General features: G+C 53.4%; 11 protein-coding genes across 11 annotated transcripts; 9 read left to right on the plus strand and 2 right to left on the minus strand.

Annotated features, from left to right (window-relative positions):
• Positions 1-163: 163 nt before the first annotated feature.
• On the plus strand, positions 164-1,702 carry ASPVEDRAFT_887697 (arylsulfotransferase family protein; the record flags this gene model as incomplete). Its single annotated transcript, XM_040818410.1, has 2 exons — positions 164-976; positions 1,034-1,702. The coding sequence occupies 2 exons, from the start codon at positions 164-166 to the stop codon at positions 1,700-1,702; spliced, it is 1,482 nt and encodes a 493-aa protein (XP_040667838.1).
• Positions 1,703-1,855: 153 nt separating this feature from the next.
• Positions 1,856-2,524, minus strand: ASPVEDRAFT_28698 (uncharacterized protein; the record flags this gene model as incomplete). The annotated part of the gene is made up of 1 exon (XM_040810143.1): positions 1,856-2,524. One exon carries the CDS (start codon positions 2,522-2,524, stop codon positions 1,856-1,858), a length of 669 nt encoding a protein of 222 aa, XP_040667839.1.
• Positions 2,525-3,420: 896 nt separating this feature from the next.
• Positions 3,421-4,581, plus strand: ASPVEDRAFT_83598 (uncharacterized protein; the record flags this gene model as incomplete). The annotated part of the gene is made up of 2 exons (XM_040817417.1): positions 3,421-3,555; positions 3,616-4,581. 2 exons carry the CDS (start codon positions 3,421-3,423, stop codon positions 4,579-4,581), a joined length of 1,101 nt encoding a protein of 366 aa, XP_040667840.1.
• A 102-nt stretch (positions 4,582-4,683) lies between these two features.
• Positions 4,684-6,340, plus strand: ASPVEDRAFT_655563 (uncharacterized protein). The gene has a single exon (XM_040815814.1). It carries the CDS (start codon positions 4,690-4,692, stop codon positions 6,205-6,207), a length of 1,518 nt encoding a protein of 505 aa, XP_040667841.1. The 5' UTR covers positions 4,684-4,689; the 3' UTR covers positions 6,208-6,340.
• A 119-nt stretch (positions 6,341-6,459) lies between these two features.
• Positions 6,460-7,906, plus strand: ASPVEDRAFT_192488 (lactonase family protein; the record flags this gene model as incomplete). The annotated part of the gene is made up of 2 exons (XM_040809119.1): positions 6,460-6,806; positions 6,852-7,906. 2 exons carry the CDS (start codon positions 6,460-6,462, stop codon positions 7,642-7,644), a joined length of 1,140 nt encoding a protein of 379 aa, XP_040667842.1. The 3' UTR covers positions 7,645-7,906.
• Positions 7,907-8,419: 513 nt separating this feature from the next.
• ASPVEDRAFT_132812 (inorganic phosphate transporter) lies at positions 8,420-10,295 on the plus strand (the record flags this gene model as incomplete). The annotated part of the gene is made up of 5 exons (XM_040806964.1): positions 8,420-8,495; positions 8,546-9,064; positions 9,107-9,839; positions 9,893-10,064; positions 10,116-10,295. The coding sequence occupies 5 exons, from the start codon at positions 8,420-8,422 to the stop codon at positions 10,293-10,295; spliced, it is 1,680 nt and encodes a 559-aa protein (XP_040667843.1).
• A 176-nt stretch (positions 10,296-10,471) lies between these two features.
• On the plus strand, positions 10,472-10,897 carry ASPVEDRAFT_83602 (GFA family protein; the record flags this gene model as incomplete). Its single annotated transcript, XM_040817418.1, has 1 exon — positions 10,472-10,897. One exon carries the CDS (start codon positions 10,472-10,474, stop codon positions 10,895-10,897), a length of 426 nt encoding a protein of 141 aa, XP_040667844.1.
• Positions 10,898-11,003: 106 nt separating this feature from the next.
• ASPVEDRAFT_52850 (putative malic acid transport protein) lies at positions 11,004-12,236 on the plus strand (the record flags this gene model as incomplete). The annotated part of the gene is made up of 2 exons (XM_040814709.1): positions 11,004-11,993; positions 12,036-12,236. The coding sequence occupies 2 exons, from the start codon at positions 11,004-11,006 to the stop codon at positions 12,234-12,236; spliced, it is 1,191 nt and encodes a 396-aa protein (XP_040667845.1).
• A 128-nt stretch (positions 12,237-12,364) lies between these two features.
• ASPVEDRAFT_132641 (uncharacterized protein) lies at positions 12,365-13,980 on the plus strand (the record flags this gene model as incomplete). Its single annotated transcript, XM_040806942.1, has 3 exons — positions 12,365-13,512; positions 13,577-13,648; positions 13,692-13,980. 3 exons carry the CDS (start codon positions 12,365-12,367, stop codon positions 13,978-13,980), a joined length of 1,509 nt encoding a protein of 502 aa, XP_040667846.1.
• Positions 13,981-14,271: 291 nt separating this feature from the next.
• On the minus strand, positions 14,272-16,032 carry ASPVEDRAFT_83604 (CocE/NonD family hydrolase; the record flags this gene model as incomplete). The annotated part of the gene is made up of 1 exon (XM_040817419.1): positions 14,272-16,032. The coding sequence occupies one exon, from the start codon at positions 16,030-16,032 to the stop codon at positions 14,272-14,274; it is 1,761 nt and encodes a 586-aa protein (XP_040667847.1).
• A 204-nt stretch (positions 16,033-16,236) lies between these two features.
• On the plus strand, positions 16,237-17,835 carry ASPVEDRAFT_132561 (uncharacterized protein; the record flags this gene model as incomplete). The annotated part of the gene is made up of 2 exons (XM_040806930.1): positions 16,237-16,351; positions 16,394-17,835. 2 exons carry the CDS (start codon positions 16,237-16,239, stop codon positions 17,833-17,835), a joined length of 1,557 nt encoding a protein of 518 aa, XP_040667848.1.
• Positions 17,836-17,983: the final 148 nt, after the last annotated feature.

The following is a 17,983-nucleotide window of genomic DNA, read 5'->3' on the forward strand; positions in this document are numbered from 1 at the left end:
TATTTGGAGTCGGCGGAATTAGCCCGCGGGTCATCGATGCTTGGTGAGCTTGTAGACTGTAATTTGGAGAACCAAGATTGGGACGCCAAGTATAAGAGGATCATTTCCCCCGGACTAGTCCAATGATATTCTATAGTACGTACATATTAACCAGGCGTACATCATGAAGCCGTCTCTACAGGCCGTTTATCTCGCTGCTGTCGGTGTCACTGCTGCGCAAGAGACAGCAAAATGGCCGCTGCAGTCATTCAAAAGCACCCCCCTCCAAGCACCATATATGAACGTCACCAAGCACGGACAAACAGAGCTTGGCTACCTCTTCGTCTCGCCCCATGATATTCTACGTGAAACGGGATATCCCGCAATATACGCCGACGACGGGCAACTCGTCTGGCGGGGACCGCAGATGAATATCTCCGCGTATCAGCCTCAGATGCTAGACGGCGAGCCAGTTCTCGCCTACTGGAACGGATATCTATTCGATGGCTTCGGCTTCGGTGGTATTAGCATCCTGAACAATTCCTACGACGAGATATACCGTGTTACTCTGCCCGGGGATCACAGATTCTCCACCATCGCCGACCCGCAGACATTCGAGTCCTATATCGACATACACGAGAGCCAAATTACCGACGACGGCACTATCCTCGTTACAGCGGTGAATATCACCCAGATGGACCTGAGTTCAATCGGCGGGCCAAAGGTCGGCTGGGTGCAGGATGGTCTATTCTACGAGATCGATATCAAGACAAACGAGGTCCTCTTCCGATGGAGCACAGTCGAACATCTCTCCGAGGTCCCATTGTCAGATATCGTCCTGCCTCTTGAAGATTCGGGACAAAACAAGACTGCACCATTCGAGTACCCACACCTCAACTCCGTAGCGAAATACGGCGACTCATACCTCGTCTCTTCACGGTTCATGTGCACCCTCTTCTTCATCGACAAACACGGCAACGTAACTTGGCATCTACACGTACGTAGCCTTAAGCCAACAACTCAGAGCCTAATCAAAGTCTAATGAACCAAACAGGGACAGAAAGGCGGGTCATTCACACTCACCCCGGAAGCAAGTTTCTGCTTCCAGCACGACGCGCGCTTCATCTCGCAAACCGACGAAAGCATCACACTGCAGCTACACGACAACGAAAACGCAGGTTACACCAGCGACACCAAGATCACCACCGGTCTGATTCTGCACCTTGATCTGAAGGAGAGCACTGCATCAGCTGTGCAGAGGTTCTGGGATGCAGAGGAGCCCGTTTTCGCGCATTCGCAGGGTAGTTACCAGAATCTAAGCAACGGGCATGTCCTGCTTCAACACGGTGCGACGCCGAAACTGGAGGAGTATGACGAGGATGGTGCATTGGTGATGAGGGCGCGGTTTGGGTATGATGAGACTTTGCAGTCGTATCGGGGTTACAGAACACCCTGGCTTGGACGTCCCAGGACCGTTCCTGATGTGGTTGCTTGTGCTGAGAAGGGCAGGACGGTTGTTTATGTGAGCTGGAATGGGGCGACGGATGTGCAGTCGTGGAGGGTTACGGCGCAGTCAGACTCTGAAGAGGTGAGAACTGTTCCTAAGAATGGCTTCGAAACGGAGGTTCGGCTTGATATTGTGACTGAGAAGGTGCTGGTGGAGGCTGTTGGGGGTGTTGGTGATGGGACGAAGTCTGAGGTCACCGTTGGGGATGCCTGTTAACCACAGATGATCATGCGACATTGAATATATATCTAAATCTGTACTAGGCCGCACGATATACTTAGAAGTGAAGTCTACTTGGAAGCATATAAGAATCCTTATTAATTCTATTGAAGATTTCAGCAACTAGACGAAAGCAACATGAAGAATGAATCACCGCCTCTTCTCCTTTGAAGGGCCTGCACCCGACGGAGGTGTGGAACCATCACGAGGCCTCTTGGACATCTGGGCAGGGGGAGTTCGCGGCGCAGAGACCGAAGAGCTGCTCGTCGGCGAGGAGGGACTGCTGGTTGGCACACGCCCAAAAGAATAACCCAGTCCGCGTCCCCGTTGCCTTGTTGTCATACGCACCGGCTGATACGAGTTGCCGTAGTACCTGGCGTCCCGCGTCAGTCCAATATCCGGGGCAAATTCCCAAGGCCCGGGTGCCCCTGCATGGCCGTAGCCAGGCTGAGGGCTTGGAGATGCCGACTGTTCACGGCTCGAACCCGTCCGTGGCGACGGGGATAAAGATGAGGCACCGCGATTCGGTCCTGATATCTGAGTCGGAGGATTATGCCCGTCCAGTCCGAAGATATTAGCCATCGGCGAACCACCGCGATGCTGAGGAGGCGGGGGCGTTCGCGGAGCACCAAACCCCCACCCTACAGAGGGAGGCGGAGTTGTAAAACGGCCTCTGCCTAGGCCTGGGGATGGCGAGGCAGAGCTGTGCGAGGACTGTGAGAGCGGCGATGACTTGTTCCCCCCCCGTCCAGCGGGGGATCCTGAGGGAGAGCGAGATGGGGCTCGTCCGGATCGGGATGAGCCTGGAGTTCCTGGCATTTTGACGATATACTTTTGTATGTCTGTCAGTTTGTAGCTGTACTTGTCGATGCTATGTCAGTAGATTGACGATGTATTTATATTCGTGTCTAACACATTCTCGTATGTGAATTCTCCATCTTGTTAAAAATACTATGAAGGCGTGTATATTACCAGGGTATGGGCTTTATCTATGCTGTGAAGAGCAGTATCATGAAGCCTTTGTTTACAATCATTATGACACTATTGTTCTGAATAGGACCAGTTGCACAATGCTGGCCTAGCCTGGTCTATTACAACTTGACACAAAGCAACCTGGAGTGATTGAAACATCTATTCAGGGATGCCAAACAGCTCCTGTGGGACAATCTGCCAAATGAAAGATAAGCTTCCATTGACTGACCCATTACTATATTATTTGCCAGACATCGGTGACCATCTTGGGGATCAATAGCAACGACGAAGGAACATGGTTGATACTGCTGGCTATTGTGATATGGGTCGGGCGTGAATCAAGAGAGTCCAGCATCTCCACGGAGTAAATGGCACATGCATAACAGATTTGACAATATTGTCTAATTCTGCCGGCACTAACAGATTAGCGTAATAAGTAGTCAAGGTCATTGCTGCACTGCCACCGTGATCAAAACTTGTCACTCAGACATCTCAACAGTCAACACCTGAATTTCAGAGCCATGAATATTCAGAGCCCGTTCAAAGAATTGCCCCAAGATTGCTGGTGTGGACTACCTTTCATCCGAAGATTTCCTGTCTCTGTCCACGATATGTAAAGACCTTTGCGAACGATTCTTGGTAGACCAGATTTGGCATCCTCCGTCCGCCGTCTAAGTCTTTTGTCGGTCAAAGCCAAATGGCCCAATCCCTATAAAGCCGGCTGGGTCGATCCTGGACAGGACATGGACTGGAGTGAATCGTCTGATTTCCAAGACGTTACTGAAAACGCTGCTGATATTATAAGAACAGCCGAGTTTCCCGATGCTGAAGAGTGGATTGATGCTCTGCATAATGGCCACTTCCATGCCTTTGCGGCTGTGCTGATCTCTCAGCTGCGGAACATTGAATCCTTGAAGCTCGATTTTTCTTTTGTTTAGAAGGGTGGGTTTCCTGGAAGATTGGTTAGGCATGCTGTATTTTCAAGTAGCAGATATCTATCATCATTCGAGTCCCTTCAGGTGGTCGACTACGGTGGGAACGTGCCTCGTCCAGTGAAAAGGTACAGCGAGCACGATGTTGAAGGCTATCAGCAGCCGGATGACTTTTCGACTCCCTGCAACCGTGCCCAGTTCATGGTCTGGTTCTATCTTCCCTCTATCCATCGGTTGGAAATATGGCTACGCGATGTTGAGGAGCTCAAGGCGGGCCCCCCTGATCTGAGCCACTTGGAAAGTCTTATTCTTGCCCGGTCAACGATCTCCGAGCAGGATGTTCCATTTCTACTGACTCGCGCGAAGAACCTGAAAAACCTCCATCTGGGGCTATGTCACGGGTGGGCAAAGCAGCCTTTCTATGAGCACAGTGACTGTCTAGCCGAGGGGTTACTGTCCGTCAGAGATACCGTCGAGAGGCTTTCAATTGGACTTGACTACCACCCATGCATACACGAGGGACTTGATGAAGAGCTCGCGAAGGAGGAATCCAGGGCAGTGCTGCATGGCATATTCGCCCAGTTCTCTCGTCTCCAAACACTCGAAGTGCCGACGACTCTGCTTTTCGGATTCGACACCATCGAAGTAGACCTCGACGACTGCTCGATCCTGCCAAAGACACTCGTCGATCTGGTCTTGCGGTTTGACTTGGATAATCTCTGGTGGTTCTACTGGGAGACTTGGAGTGTTCAGGACTTTGGCGCGAGTATTATGCAGAATTTGCCGGATTTCCCTCACCTTCGCTGCATCTTGAGCCGGTCACACAAGCGATATTTCCGCCATGTCCGACCAGAGGACGGTTGGCAGATGCATCAGATGTTCAAGGAACATGGGATTGACTTTAACGTTGTGGTGGATTCTCTCGGTGCTGGTCTCTGGAGTTCGGGTGGAAGTGTGAAACTGTATCAATAGAAGGTACTGGTATTACTGGTAATATAGGCAATACTGGTAATTCCGTATTGTGGCGTGTTGATCTGTCAAACTTCGCGAATTCGCAGCATTCAACACATTATTCTCGCAATGCCCGCTTCTCTCAACAGCCTCAGCCCCGAGATCATCGATCTCATCGCGTGCCAGCTGTTTATTCTGAGCATTGGTGGTGAGCCATTGGCTCCCTATGCAACAATATCACGCGCATTCCAGGTCGCCGTGGAGAGGTTTACCTTCGGCAGGGTCTACGTATCCGGGGATGACCACCGCCAGCTGTGCGCGATCGGCGCCCACCCATGGCGCAGAAGAGTGCTGCGTTCACTTATATATGCAGTCGCTCTGCCTCCATATCCGTCTTGCCGGCGTTACTGCAAGGAACGCCGCGAGGAGCACCAGGCCAACCTTGGCGCGTTCCACGAAGGCGTGACAACTCTCTGGAACGAGCTCTCCACCTGGAAAGACAAGAAACCCTTGCTCGAGCTCCAGCTAGGTGCCCAGTCCCATACGGATAAGTACGACAGCGATGACGGATGGCACGAAGGATGCGAGGAATATCGGTGGCTTTACCCCGACCACAGTCTGAGCATTGATAGCCAAAAGGCGGCGCTCCCTACGTTGGACTGTGTCAGTAGCTTCATCATTGATGGTGGCCGGCGCATCCATCCGACCACGTTGAAAGATATATTCCTGACTTTGCCGAATCTGCGCGAGCTAAACTTGACACTGCCGTCTGTTCATGCCCGCTACAAAGCGTCGCGGGCGGAGTACAGGGCTGACCTGGCCAAAGCACTAGAGGCTCCGACGCTGCAGAAGCTGGAGATACTGAGCTTGTCGATGAAAGAGGCTGCGCCGGGAAACCATGCCTTTAACATAGCGCTCGCAGAGGACCCGTCCTACCCAGACGGGGATGTACTGAGCCACGCAATACGCAAGCTAGCCCAGACAAGCCTCCATATACTCAATCTGGACGGCCCATGCATGATCTCGCCCGCACTATGGAGCTCGGGACAGCGCGACGATGCAGACTTTCCCTACCTCACTGAGCTCGCGGTGGATATGACAATTGTTACGTATGACGGCCGATGGTATTACACAGGGGACCCTGCAGCAATTGAAGCTGAAGAGCTGCACTCAGAAGATGAATTGGAGATAGGGGTCGGCGTAGAGTCGGACTCAGAGTCGGCCAACCCCGAGAGATACGACGAGGAAATAGACGGGGAGCGCGCTGCGTTCTTTAATGGCAACATCCCCTACTACCCCTGGAGAAGAAACCCAGACCCTGCTATGTACGACCCGCTGGTTCGAAGCCTAGCAGGAGCGGCCCTGCGTATGCCACGGCTGAAGTATCTGAGTGTCACAACCCACGGCAGCAGGGGGTATAAACGAGACCGCGATGTCGATATTAGCCTTTGTTCCCCGGGCTTCTCCACCGAAGTTGTGGTGCGGCTGGGGGATATCACTAACGAATTTAAAGATTGGAGATGGATTGTCAACCTTGGGCTTGACGTGGCGTGGACCTTGCCCGCTGATATACAGGAGACGATGAAGAGGCGGGTGGGTGAAGACGGCAGGGTTATCATACGTAAGGATGGAAAGGTAGTCTCTTAGGTCTAATCAGTATTTATCTGTCGCCGGCCTTTTAAATACATATTCACAATCTGCCTGCCACTATCTCCAAGTATAGCTCCCCTGCCGGCACATCTCCGGCTATTGGAGACCATATGCCGACGTGCAGCCAGTCCTGAAACAGAATAAATGCGGGGAGAAGTCTCCAATTAATTATTATCACGCAAGGTGCCTCTAATTTAATTATTATCATATAGGCGATAGCTTCGTACCTCTTTCTCCATCCAACACATCATGTTTCGCCATCTTCTCTTTATTTCCCTGGCAGCTGCCACAAACCTCTACGCTACACACTACGACGGCAATATCTACTCTCTTTCTCTCAATGGAAGCTCGCTATCAATCACTTCATCGTTGAAGTCATGCGGCGATCCTAGCTGGCTGACATTCGTTTCGCCAACGCGCACGCTCTACTGCTCCGACCACGCAGGCGACGATATTGTCAACGGCTCATTGAGCTCATACGCAGTCGACAGCAATGGCAGACTGACGGAGCTTGCCAAAGTGGCCGACGTAGGGGCCGCCGTGCACAGCACCGTTTATACCGGCGAGGGAGATACGTACCTGGCTGTTGCCCATTAGTAGGTCCTCCCATCTCGAACCATATTGCGGACTAACGCTGTCAGCGGCGGCTCTGCCCTGTCCACATTCAGACTCCCTATACGGCCGGATGACGAGGCCTTGCAGGTCTTCCGCTATACACTGTCCGAACCGGGTCCCGATTCTAGACAGGACGCACCGCACCCACACCAGGTGATCCTCGATCCAACGGGCACATTTCTTCTCGTTCCCGATTTAGGAGCCGACCAGGTCCGGGTGTATGCCATTGACAAGGCCTCGGGGCATCTGAATGCGTGTCCATCTGTCAACTACACTGCAGGCAGCGGCCCACGACACGGGCTGTTCTGGAGATCAGAACCACACTCCAAGTCTCCAGTAACCATGCTATATACCGTCAGCGAACTAGGCGGACATTTCAATGCATTCGCCGTCTCCTACCCACCTGGCTGTCCCGTATTCAAAGAAACCCAGTCCTTCATTCCATACCCAGGCGGACAGTTAACAGGAAACTCCACGCTATCCGAACTCCGCATGCATGGGAATTCCCTCTACGCTTCAGTCCGGTATGACCAGGGCTTTGCTCCAAACGACTCCCTCGCGACGCTGGTACAGTCACCCAACGGGACAGTGCGATTCGGCGAGATTACCTCGTCATATGGCAGTGTCCCGCGCACGTTCGCGATTAACAAGAATGGGACTCTGCTGGCGGTTGGGAACCAGGCTTCGTCGAATGTAGCCGTTATCATGAGGGATCCGTCGAGTGGGAGGCTTGGTAGATTGCTTGCGAGCTTGCAGGTTGGAGAGCCGGGGGAGGCGAGTAATTCGTCGTCGGGGCTGAGTAGTATTATCTGGGAGTAGCTGCTTTTATCTGATGGAGGGATAGCATACGTGCAATGATTATGTATCTAGAAGATAGCGTAAGAAAGGTATAGGTACAACTAGGTTCACCACCCGGCTCCATATGATCACCGGGTGGAGAATTCAAGATCGAGTTAAGGTTACAGTCTGTTTGCATCAGAGCTGTCCAACACTCGTTTGCATCTGCAGTGGGCTGTCGCAGCCCGAGTTACACAGCCGGACTCGAGAGCCGACAGTTGCACGTTTCTCAATGTATGGATGGGTGGTGAAAGTAATAATCTGACATCCTTCGGTAAACGATCACGTTGGGGAAGCATACGAGATGAGTGATGATGAAATGCAAGCCATGGTGTGACATTATTCATGTTAGCCATTCAGCAACACGGCCCTGTCCACGGGCGTGGCAGTGCTAGGCTATATAAGCCCAAGACTGGCCTGTGTGCACAGACGGCGGGTATCGCGGGACAGCTTAAGACCCTGGCTGCTGACAGACAGCGATCGGGGATCCTGGCATATATTTATTTTTAAGTGAAAGGAGTAATAATGCATTGTGTCGAGTTAAGAAAAGGCCAGTTATAGTGCCCAGCCTTGTGCGAGTGTGGCGGCCACTATCAGGGCTTGTCACCACCACGTGGGCTTCTCTCAACAGCCAAGATGCTTGGGCTTCATCTGATATTCTTGGACCTTTTGCTCCCTCCTGTGGAGGTCTTTATTAAAACGATCGGGCAGAGGCCCATCAAGCTGCCATCGACCATGTCTGCCATCAACCGAGCCTATGGCCATCCTCCACCAGTATGACTATATTTTCGCGGTGACCACCATCTTCGCGTTCCTGGATGCCTGGAACATAGGTACGAACTCTCCCACAGTCCCCACCAGTTGAATAAACTGACCCCCGCAGGAGCCAACGATGTAGCCAACTCGTTCGCCTCGTCGGTCTCCTCGCGGTCCCTGACGCTCAAGCAGGCGATGCTGATCGCCGCCTGCATGGAGTTCGCAGGGTCCGTAAGTGTAGGCTCGCGAGTCGCCGAAACCGTGCGAGAGAGAATCATCGACCCTCACCTATACGACGCTGAGCCGGCCGTGCTCATGCTCGCCATGATGTGCACCATTATCGGGTCCTCCACCTTTTTGACCATCGCGACCCGCTTCGGACTGCCGGTTAGCACGACGCACTCGATCATCGGCGGCCTGGTCGGCGCGGGCACGGCCTCGGTTGGGATAAAGCAGGTACACTGGGGCTGGCGGGGCGTTGCGCAGGTCTTTGCGGCCTGGGGAATTGCTCCTGGGATAGCAGGGCTACTTGGGGCTGGCATGTTCTTGGTGACGAAGCATTTCGTCTTGTCCAGCAAGTACGCCGTGCATAGAGCGCTCTTTTCCATCCCGATCTATTCCTTCTTTGCGATCGGGGGATTAACCAGTAAGCCCCCCACATATTCTATTGATCAAGCTAACAAAGCAGTGCTCATCGTGTGGAAGGGCATCCAGCTCGACGTCGAGCCGAACGGCATGCAAGTCGCCGTCTCCGTGATAACCGTCGCAACCGGCTGTGTGATCCTGCAAATCCTTTTCCTCCTCCCCTACCTCTGGCGCCGCGTCATGAACGAAGACTGGCAGCTGAAATGGTACGATGTCTGGCGCGGACCTTTCCTGCTATCCCGCCCTCTGCCTAATCCCCCACCAGCCGGACGCAGCAGCCTGAATATAAAAGACTACTACCGGGGCCACCTCACGCAAGACGAACTCAAGTGCCTGCGCGCCTCAGAACACCTCCTCCAATCCATCCAAACAACAGGCTACAACGACCCAGAACGACTAGACGGCCAGCCTACTCAGCCAACCGGACTCGTCGACGGCGTCCCTCCCCGACCCCCGGGCCCCTGGACAAGCTGGCCCGTACTCTGGTGGTCCATCCAACGCATCCTCTACCACGGCCTCGAACAAGATGTAATCCAAGCCCAGAAGCGACAAACCGTCTTAACCTGGGACATCCAGGACATGCACGCGCGGGCCTCGCGCTACGACAACAGGGCCGAATACATGTACAGCTCGCTACAGATCTTGACCGCGGCAACAGCGTCCTTCGTGCACGGGGCCAACGACGTCGCCAACGCCATCGCCCCGTTCGCAACAACCTACCTCGTCTGGCAGAGCGGGGAGATCAGGAGCCAGGTCCCTGTGCCGACGTGGGTGCTGTACGTCTAAACATACAAACCAAACCAGTCTAGTCCAGTGCTGACATGGGTAGATGCTTTGGCGGCGGCGCAATCGTGCTCGGCCTCATGACATATGGATACCATCTCATGCGCAATCTCGGCAACAGACTGACCCTGATGTCGCCGTCGCGCGGGTTCTGCATGGAACTGAGCAGCGCATTAACTATCTTGATCGCGACGCGATTGAGACTGCCTGTGTCTACGGTACCTCCTCTCCTCGCCCTCTTCCCTGGGGCTCTTGACTAAGTAATACAGACACAATGTATAGCCGGTGCTTCAATTGGAGTTGGTTTAGCGAACGGCGACTGGCGCTGCATCAATATGCGTCTTGTTGCGTGGATCTACTTTGGCTGGGTGATTACGGTGCCTGTGACGGCGCTGCTGGCAGGCATGTTGATGGGATTGATTCTGAATGCCCCGCGGTGGCCATCATAACACTCATAATAATATTCCTTGATGACGCTGACAAATATCTTGGCTATGGCCAATAAAGTTCCGTAGACTCGTAATGGAGTTACATGCATATACGAGGTGTGATGGAATGAGGGGCACGTATATACAGCTCCCACTCCCCACCCAGTCCGTCTCACAACATCTCAGAATACATTGCAATGACTTCCATTGTTGTTGGCAGCTGCTACTGCGGCAAGAGTCGCTACGAAACAACAGCCCCCATCTACGGCCTCTCCTACTGCTACTGCACCATCTGCCAGCTCGTTCACGGCGCGCCCTTCGCCCCCTTCGTCAACATCAAAAGCGAGCACTTCCACTGGATCGAGAAAACATCACTCGTGGAGTTAAGGCTTACCGACTTCGCGACAAGAACTGTCTGCAGCAGTTGCCATGCGCCGCTGACTATGGTCTACGATAAGCGGCCGCAGGAAACGGGGATTTGTGCTGTCACGGTGAAGGAGGGGGCCGTTCCCGAGTTGGAGTGTCATATATTTGTCGAGACCAAGCCGGAGTGGTATAGGATTCTGGATGATAAGCCGCAGGATATGGGTGTTCCGGAGGATATGAAGCAGTATTTAACTTGATATCTTCATGATGATCCTATACGAATGTGTATGACATCACGGCATCGTCACTCCATAATCTAGAGGAATGTAGAGCAGTGTAGACTACAACTTCATCAAGATCGCAATGTCTCAAGTACAGCTGTCTGAAGTACAGCATGAAGTACAGCCAGTACGGCCAATTCTCCTGGCCGTGTGGAACTTCTCGTCGTCGTGGTTCCTCGCCCCCCAAGGGGTGGCCATCATCGCAGCCATCCTGCACCAGCTGCACTACCAATTCGACGCCCTGTCCATTCTCGCCAAAATCGTCTGGATCTACGCCATCGTGCTCCTCGGGCTGAGTCTCGCAATCTACATCACCCGCATAGTTCTCTACCCAAAGCACGTCCTACACCAAATCCGCACCCGCGTCGTCGAAGCCTCCTGCCTATCCAGCGTCCCCATCGCCTTCACCTCCATAATCCAAATGATATCCCTGCAATACAGCGGCTCCGCCGACCTCGTCGCCTACATCCTATGGTGGATCTCCACCGCCCTCTCCATAACCAGCGTCATCGGGGTGCCCTACCTACAACTAAAGCTCCAACCCGCCGGCCTCGAACACATCCCCCCAGCCTTCCTGCTCCCCATGATCTCAATCATCACCTCCGCCGCAGGAGGGGGCACAATCTGCGAAAACAGCAGTCTAAGCGCCCGCCTCCGCGTCCCCGCCATCATCATCTCATACATGGAACTCGGCGCCGGCATGGCACTAACCATCTGCGTCGACGCCTGCATCATGTACCACCACTTCGACCAGGACTCGCCCGTCCGTGATAATGCATACCAGGACATGGTTCTCTGCGGGCCCTTCGGACAAGCCAGTTTCGCACTGCATATACTAGGCGATGCGGTGTTGCACAGTTTTGGGGAATATAACCGCGGCACATTGCTCACCGAGCAAGCAGCGGTGCCTATTTCTGTGGTGAGTCAGTTTGCCGGCGTCATGGCGTGGGGATTCTCGACGTTTTGGTGGCTCTTTGCGATTCTGAGTATTGTTTATACATTGCATGTGCAGAGTGGGGGGTGGAGGAAGGTGTCGTTTTCTTTGACGGCGTGGGCGCTGATATTTCCGTGGGTGAGTTGCCCAATAATTATTGAGGATTTGGCTAATAGATAGGGCGTGTATACGAATGCAGCAGTGCAGATGGGGAAAGAGATGGACTCGCCGGCTTTTGATGTGTGGTCGACGGCGCTGCTGTTGATTCTGGTGGTGATGTGGATTGTGGTCAATATATTCACCATCAAGGGGATTATCACGGGGAGGATCTTTGGGTTAGAAAACGGGTGGAGGGTGCCCAAGAGCGAGCATTCTGTATAGCTGTATTTGTATGTAAATGCTGTATTTGTATTTAGAGCCGAGGGCCGATCCGAAGTGGAGATACATATAACAGTTTACAACCTCCACCCGATCAGAGCACTATCTGGGCCTGGTCAGATCTGGATGAGATGGACCGCAAACGCAAACGATTGTCCTACGCATGCAACCACTGCCGGACTAAAAAAACACGATGCGACGAGCAGCAGCCCTCGTGCCGCAACTGTCGCATCGCCGGAGTGCAGTGCATCACCACCGACAAGAGACGGGGCGCAGTCGTGACGCATCGTCGACGGTCTGCAGCAGACACACCAGAGTCGCAAATTAATACTCCAGTCTCAGCCTCCCCATTGCCATCCAGGGACAGACAGTCGCAATGCTGGGACCGGTCTGGCTGGCGCAGCGGACGCCTCCCTATGATGCCCCGGTTCGTCGGGGGATGCATGTTCGAGATTATGACCGAGTGGCTGGATCTTGCTTTCTATCGACTGCGCATCCATGCTCCCTATCCAGCTTTACCTGCTGCCAGTGCCGGTTCTCAATCGGGCCCTGGTTCTGCACCACCCCTACCTCCACCAGCCGATATGCGCATCCTCGGACAGAACATTCAGCAAACACTCTGTTCAATATTCCCATTTCTCTCCGAGGAGCACATCACGCAGATTTGCAATTACTCCAATCAAGGCCCGTCTAATCAAGCACTAGCCTACCTCATCGCGAGCGGCTTCACGACAGACTCACAAACAATATCGCCATACATCAACCACTGCAACACGCTGCTCGGGCACATCGTCGCAGAACGAACCCTCCACTCCGTGCAGGCCATCTTCCTCTTCTCTATTGTCCTCCGAAGCAGCGACCAGATCACCTGGGCCTGGGACATTCTCGCCTTAGGTATCTCCATGGCGCAATCTATTGGACTTAACCAGACACCAACAGACGAACCCGACACGGGACGCTCCAATATCTGGTGGTGCATGTTCGTCTTCGAAAAGATCCTCGCCTTTGAAAGCGGGCGTGCGTCTACAATCTGGGACCGCGACCTGTGCCGCCAACCAACCCAGATATGTATCTCTTCGTCAGAGGAAAAGTATAAATGGGCATGCATAAGTCTAGCGAATACACTACACGAAATGCAGGACCGTGCAGCCGGTGCATGGCGGCGCGAGGAGTGGCTTCCCCAGAGCGTCGACGAGGCAATCGAGGAGAAGGTCCGGACTGGGGGTGAATTGGCCATGTTGTTAGATGGTTGGTGGATGAATATACCAACTGAGTTTCAGTACGTCCATATACTATCTGCATTTACGAGCTATACTATTGGGATTTACATACTAACTGAATAGGCCCGGAACAGCGTCTATATCAGGGCAACTCTCGCAGCAATCCCCATTCCTATCTTTCTACTACCACTACGCGTAAGACACCGTCACCTTATCCCGAAGCAAACTAACAGTCCAGTCTCATCCTGCTCAACCGCAGCGTGCTCCTGATCGAACCATCCGAAATCCACGAGGTAATCGAGCGCTACGGTACAGGCAAGCCATGGAAAGCGCGCATCGCAAGCGGGGCGAGTATCTGCGTCGAGGCTGCGCGGGAGATGATCAAGCTCACTGTCGGCATGGTCGACTCTGAACTTCCATCATATTTATCTACACTGACCTCGCCATTGCCGGCTGTGTATGTTCTTGCCGTGCATATCCTGCGAGAGCGGAGGTCTCTTCTGGTTCGGGTGGATTTTGAAGTATGAATCAGTCTCTCTCCTGTATTATGATGAGTGCTAATCGTGCAGCTCATGAAGGCTGGAATTACAGTCATGAGGAATCGCTATGGTGGACAAAGGGATGGCGTCTTATCAGCGCTGGAAGGATATACAGAGGAGTGTCTACAAGGACAGGTACCACTACCATTTGGCTCGCCTTTAAGCACAGAGCCGATGAATAGCTGGAGTCTTTCCGCACTCGACTGGGCGGGCTGGGACTGGAATGACCTGAGCCATTTATTCGAGAATAGCGAGTAACCATATCTAAATAGTTTATGGTCAGACAAACGGTAACACCAAATGACTATCATACTCCCCCCCAACATGAACCCAATGCAAGCCTTTATTCCTGACATGGTCAGTTGTGCCGAAATTCGATATCCCCTGGTAATGACCGCTGATGCGAAGTTGTAAACTCTCGCCTGCTTCATACTCCACTCCCATTCCCCAGATCCCTATATCTAACCGGGTAACCGTGCCAGGCGTGATCTTCTCCTCCTGCTCGTGCGGATGGAACGGCCAGTGCGGGTGCATGGACTTGGCCTCATCAATGGCGCGGTGTGAGGCTCGCAGAATCCCCGTTGGGCCTTGGTAGAGGATAACCTCCGTCCGTTTGTCTTGAGGAATTTCGTCAATAGACGACACGGGCAAGCCCTTCCATGGGATATTGAGGTTGAACATCAGCTCCCCGGATGCAGATAGCTTGCTTAATACGATGAACACGTCCATGTCGTCGTAGTCGTCGCAGCGCATGTAGAGGACGGCCTTGGGTATGCCTACCAGCTGCGTGCGCTGGGTGAAGGTGTACGTGAACTTGGCCATATCTGCGGGGTCTTCTGAGTTATAAGAAAGTGTCCCAGATGTGGACGGCTGATCCAGTAGTGAGCCACCTTTATCAAGGTATACCTTGCGGTAGACCGTGCGAGGCAATGGGAAGTCCGGCTCGACGATGTTGGCTATCGGGGTGCTCTCGCCATACCGCAGGATGGCCATCCTGACACGAGGAGTATCCTCCCAACCATTCTGCACGTTCTTTAAATACCGATCAAAGAAACTCAGTAGCTCGACGGTCGCTTCTGGATTCCCCCAGATATCGTACCACTCCTGGTACGGATGCCAGCGCAGCCATTTATGCGGCGACTGCACCTCCAGCCAACCTCGAATGGCACCCATGCCGTGCATCGTATTCGTCCAGGTCCCGGTGATATACGTCGGAATGTTGATCTTCCTCATATCAGGCCGCTTGTCATTCCACCAGTCCGACGCAAGCGGATGCTGCTGGTACATCTTGCGAAAACTCTCCATCCCGCCCTGTCCACGCAGCATATACTTGACAATCAACCTGTCAAACAAATCCCCACCATAGATCCCCCCTCGCGCAAACTGCTCCCTGTACAAATCCCCACAGCCCTCCCAGGGCGCAATAGCCTTCAAGGACGGCGGCTGCAGCGCCGCAATAAACCACTGGATGATAGCGAGGTGCGAGTTCCCCGCCATGCCAACAGAACCATTACACCACTCCTGCCATCCAATCCATTCAATCACATCATATCCATCCTCTGCCTCTTGTGTACCCATGGTCACCATGCATCCCTGGGAATCGCCCGCCCCGCGCGAGTCGACATTGACAATCGCATACCCCCTCGGCACAAACTCCGCCGGATCAGGCGCCTCGAACTTCTCCAGCCCGCTCAGCGTTCCATCAGGTATACCCAGATTCCACGGCGTCATTAGCTGCAGCGATGAGACGCCGTTGAACTTCTTCCCGAAGGGACCCCAGCAGACGATAGCAGGTGTTGACCGGGTAGGTGCATCAGGAGGCCGATAGATATCCGCGTACAGCGTACACCCGTCTCGCACGACAATGGCAACATCGTGATCAGCTTGGATATCGCAAGGCAGAGCGCGTCTCCCGGGTGCGGTTTTGTGGCCTTGCGGGAGGATCTCGGTGCGGGGTTTGAGTCCTTCGTACCCGCCGTGGCCGATTTCAGGGGGCTGGAGTTCTTCGATGGGGATGTTGGTGTTGAATGTAACAGGCATTTTGTTTTTAAACCTTTTCCGTCTATTCTGGCGTGGATGTGTACACTTATATTGTATATGCCCACCGGTTCGGTTCGCTCCGGTTCGGTTCGCGGCTCCACCAACTCACGTCGATCAACCTGCTAGTAAGAGTAGGAGTATTGACTGTTTCCGGGGTATAAAGGCGCGGATGAGCTGTCTTGCTATACTAAATTAACCATCAAAATGGACAAAGGCGAGGCAATCCACGAGGAAATCATCAGCTCCGCCCCAGGGGATGTCGAACTCCTCAGGGGAAGCGACACTGTCCTAATCCCAACTCCATCGGCAGATCCAAAAGGTATGTCCAGCTATACAGGTACACCAAGCGAAAGCTAATGAGTAGACCCTCTGAACCTTCCCCCGTGGCGAAAATGGGCCCTTCTCATACTCGTCTCCGCATACAGCTGCACGTCCGTCGTGCTGTGCTCCGGAATGGGCCCTATCTTCTTCTCCGTCATCCAGCAGCAGTATCCAGGCGAGGAAGAGCGCGCAAATGACCTCCTGACATACCCAACATTGTTCATGGGGATTGGGAATCTCATCAGCATGCCATTCGCTCTCAGCTGCGGCCGTCGACCCGTCTTCCTTGCTTCAATGGTGCTTCTCATAGTAACGGGAATCTGGTGCGCCTGTTCTCAAAGCCTGGGGAGCCACATAGCAGGCCGCAATATCATGTCCCTGGCAGCTGGACAAAGCGAGGCCCTTTCGCCGGCAATAATCCAGGAAATTCACTTCCTGCATGAGCGTGGGCGGAGACTTGCCTGGTTTATCTTTATCCAGAATGTGACGGCTGGCGTGTTCTTCGTGGTGTCGACATATATGGTTGCGGCGTGGGGATGGAGATGGTGGTATGGGTTCTTCGCCATTATGAACGCAGTTGTCTTCTTGCTATCTGTGGTCTTCGTATCGGAGTCCTCATATGAACGGACACCCACTGATATGCGCGGTGAAACCAGCAAGCCAGGGAATTCTCTCAAGACAGACCCATCTTCAGAGTCTCGTTCACCATACGGAACACTGCTCGACATGGAGCTTGGCCCACGAACATGGCGACACGACCTTTCCCTGTCGGTGATAAAACCACGCTGGCGCGACATCCCTATCTTCTACAAGCACGTCCTCCAAGGCGTCTGCATCCCCACCACGCTCTGGCTACTCCTCCTCAACGGCGCCTTCCTCGGCGTCTACGTCTTCCAGTCCGCAACATTCTCCACCATCCTCCTCGCACCCCCCTACAGCTTCGCCTTCACCTCCCTCGGCTCCGTCCAAGCCGGCCAAATCGTCAGCTGCATCATCTTCCTCCCCCTCCTGGGCTACGGCAGCGACCTGACAATCCGCACATTCACAAAGCGCAACGGCGGCCTGTACAAACCCGAATACCGCCTGCCCGTGCTCACAATCCCGGCAACCGTCGGCATAATCTGCGGCATCATCTACGGACAGGCCGCGTCGTTTCCAGAGCAATGGAACGCCAGCGCAATCGTCGTCGGCTACAACGCGAGTTTCTTCGCTTTCTTAGGAGCTAATATCGTCGGAATTACATACGCCGTGGATAGTTTCCCATTACGTGCTGCGCCCTTTCTGGTTGTGATTTGTGCGGGGAGAGGCATTATCTCGTTTGGACTTAGTTATGCGACTCTCCCCGCTGTAAGGGATATTGGGTATGATATGACGATGGTGGTGGAGATGGTTGTTTGTGCTGTGCTGGCGGTGGTTGCGGTTCCGATGTTTTTCTTTGGCGCGAGGATTAGATCCTTTGTTCGTCGATGGGTTGGTGTATAATCTTGGATGTGTAGTTTTGGTGTTTCTACTTAGGGCTGTGTTATGGAGACAATACAAAGAATCAACCACATTGAACTACTATATTCTGTCACTCTTGATGAAAGCTAAATGTGTAAATACTGTATTAGTGTTTAGATCATACTGTCAC

The sequence above is a fragment of the Aspergillus versicolor genome, assembly GCF_001890125.1.
Source record: "Aspergillus versicolor CBS 583.65 unplaced genomic scaffold ASPVEscaffold_5, whole genome shotgun sequence".
Classification (NCBI taxonomy): Eukaryota; Fungi; Ascomycota; class Eurotiomycetes; order Eurotiales; family Aspergillaceae; genus Aspergillus; species Aspergillus versicolor.

Bases quoted from the DNA above. Each gene is read 5' to 3' on its own strand.
- ASPVEDRAFT_655563 (XM_040815814.1), top strand. From the start codon at position 4,690: ATGCCCGCTTCTCTCAACAGCCTCAGCCCCGAGATCATCGATCTCATC.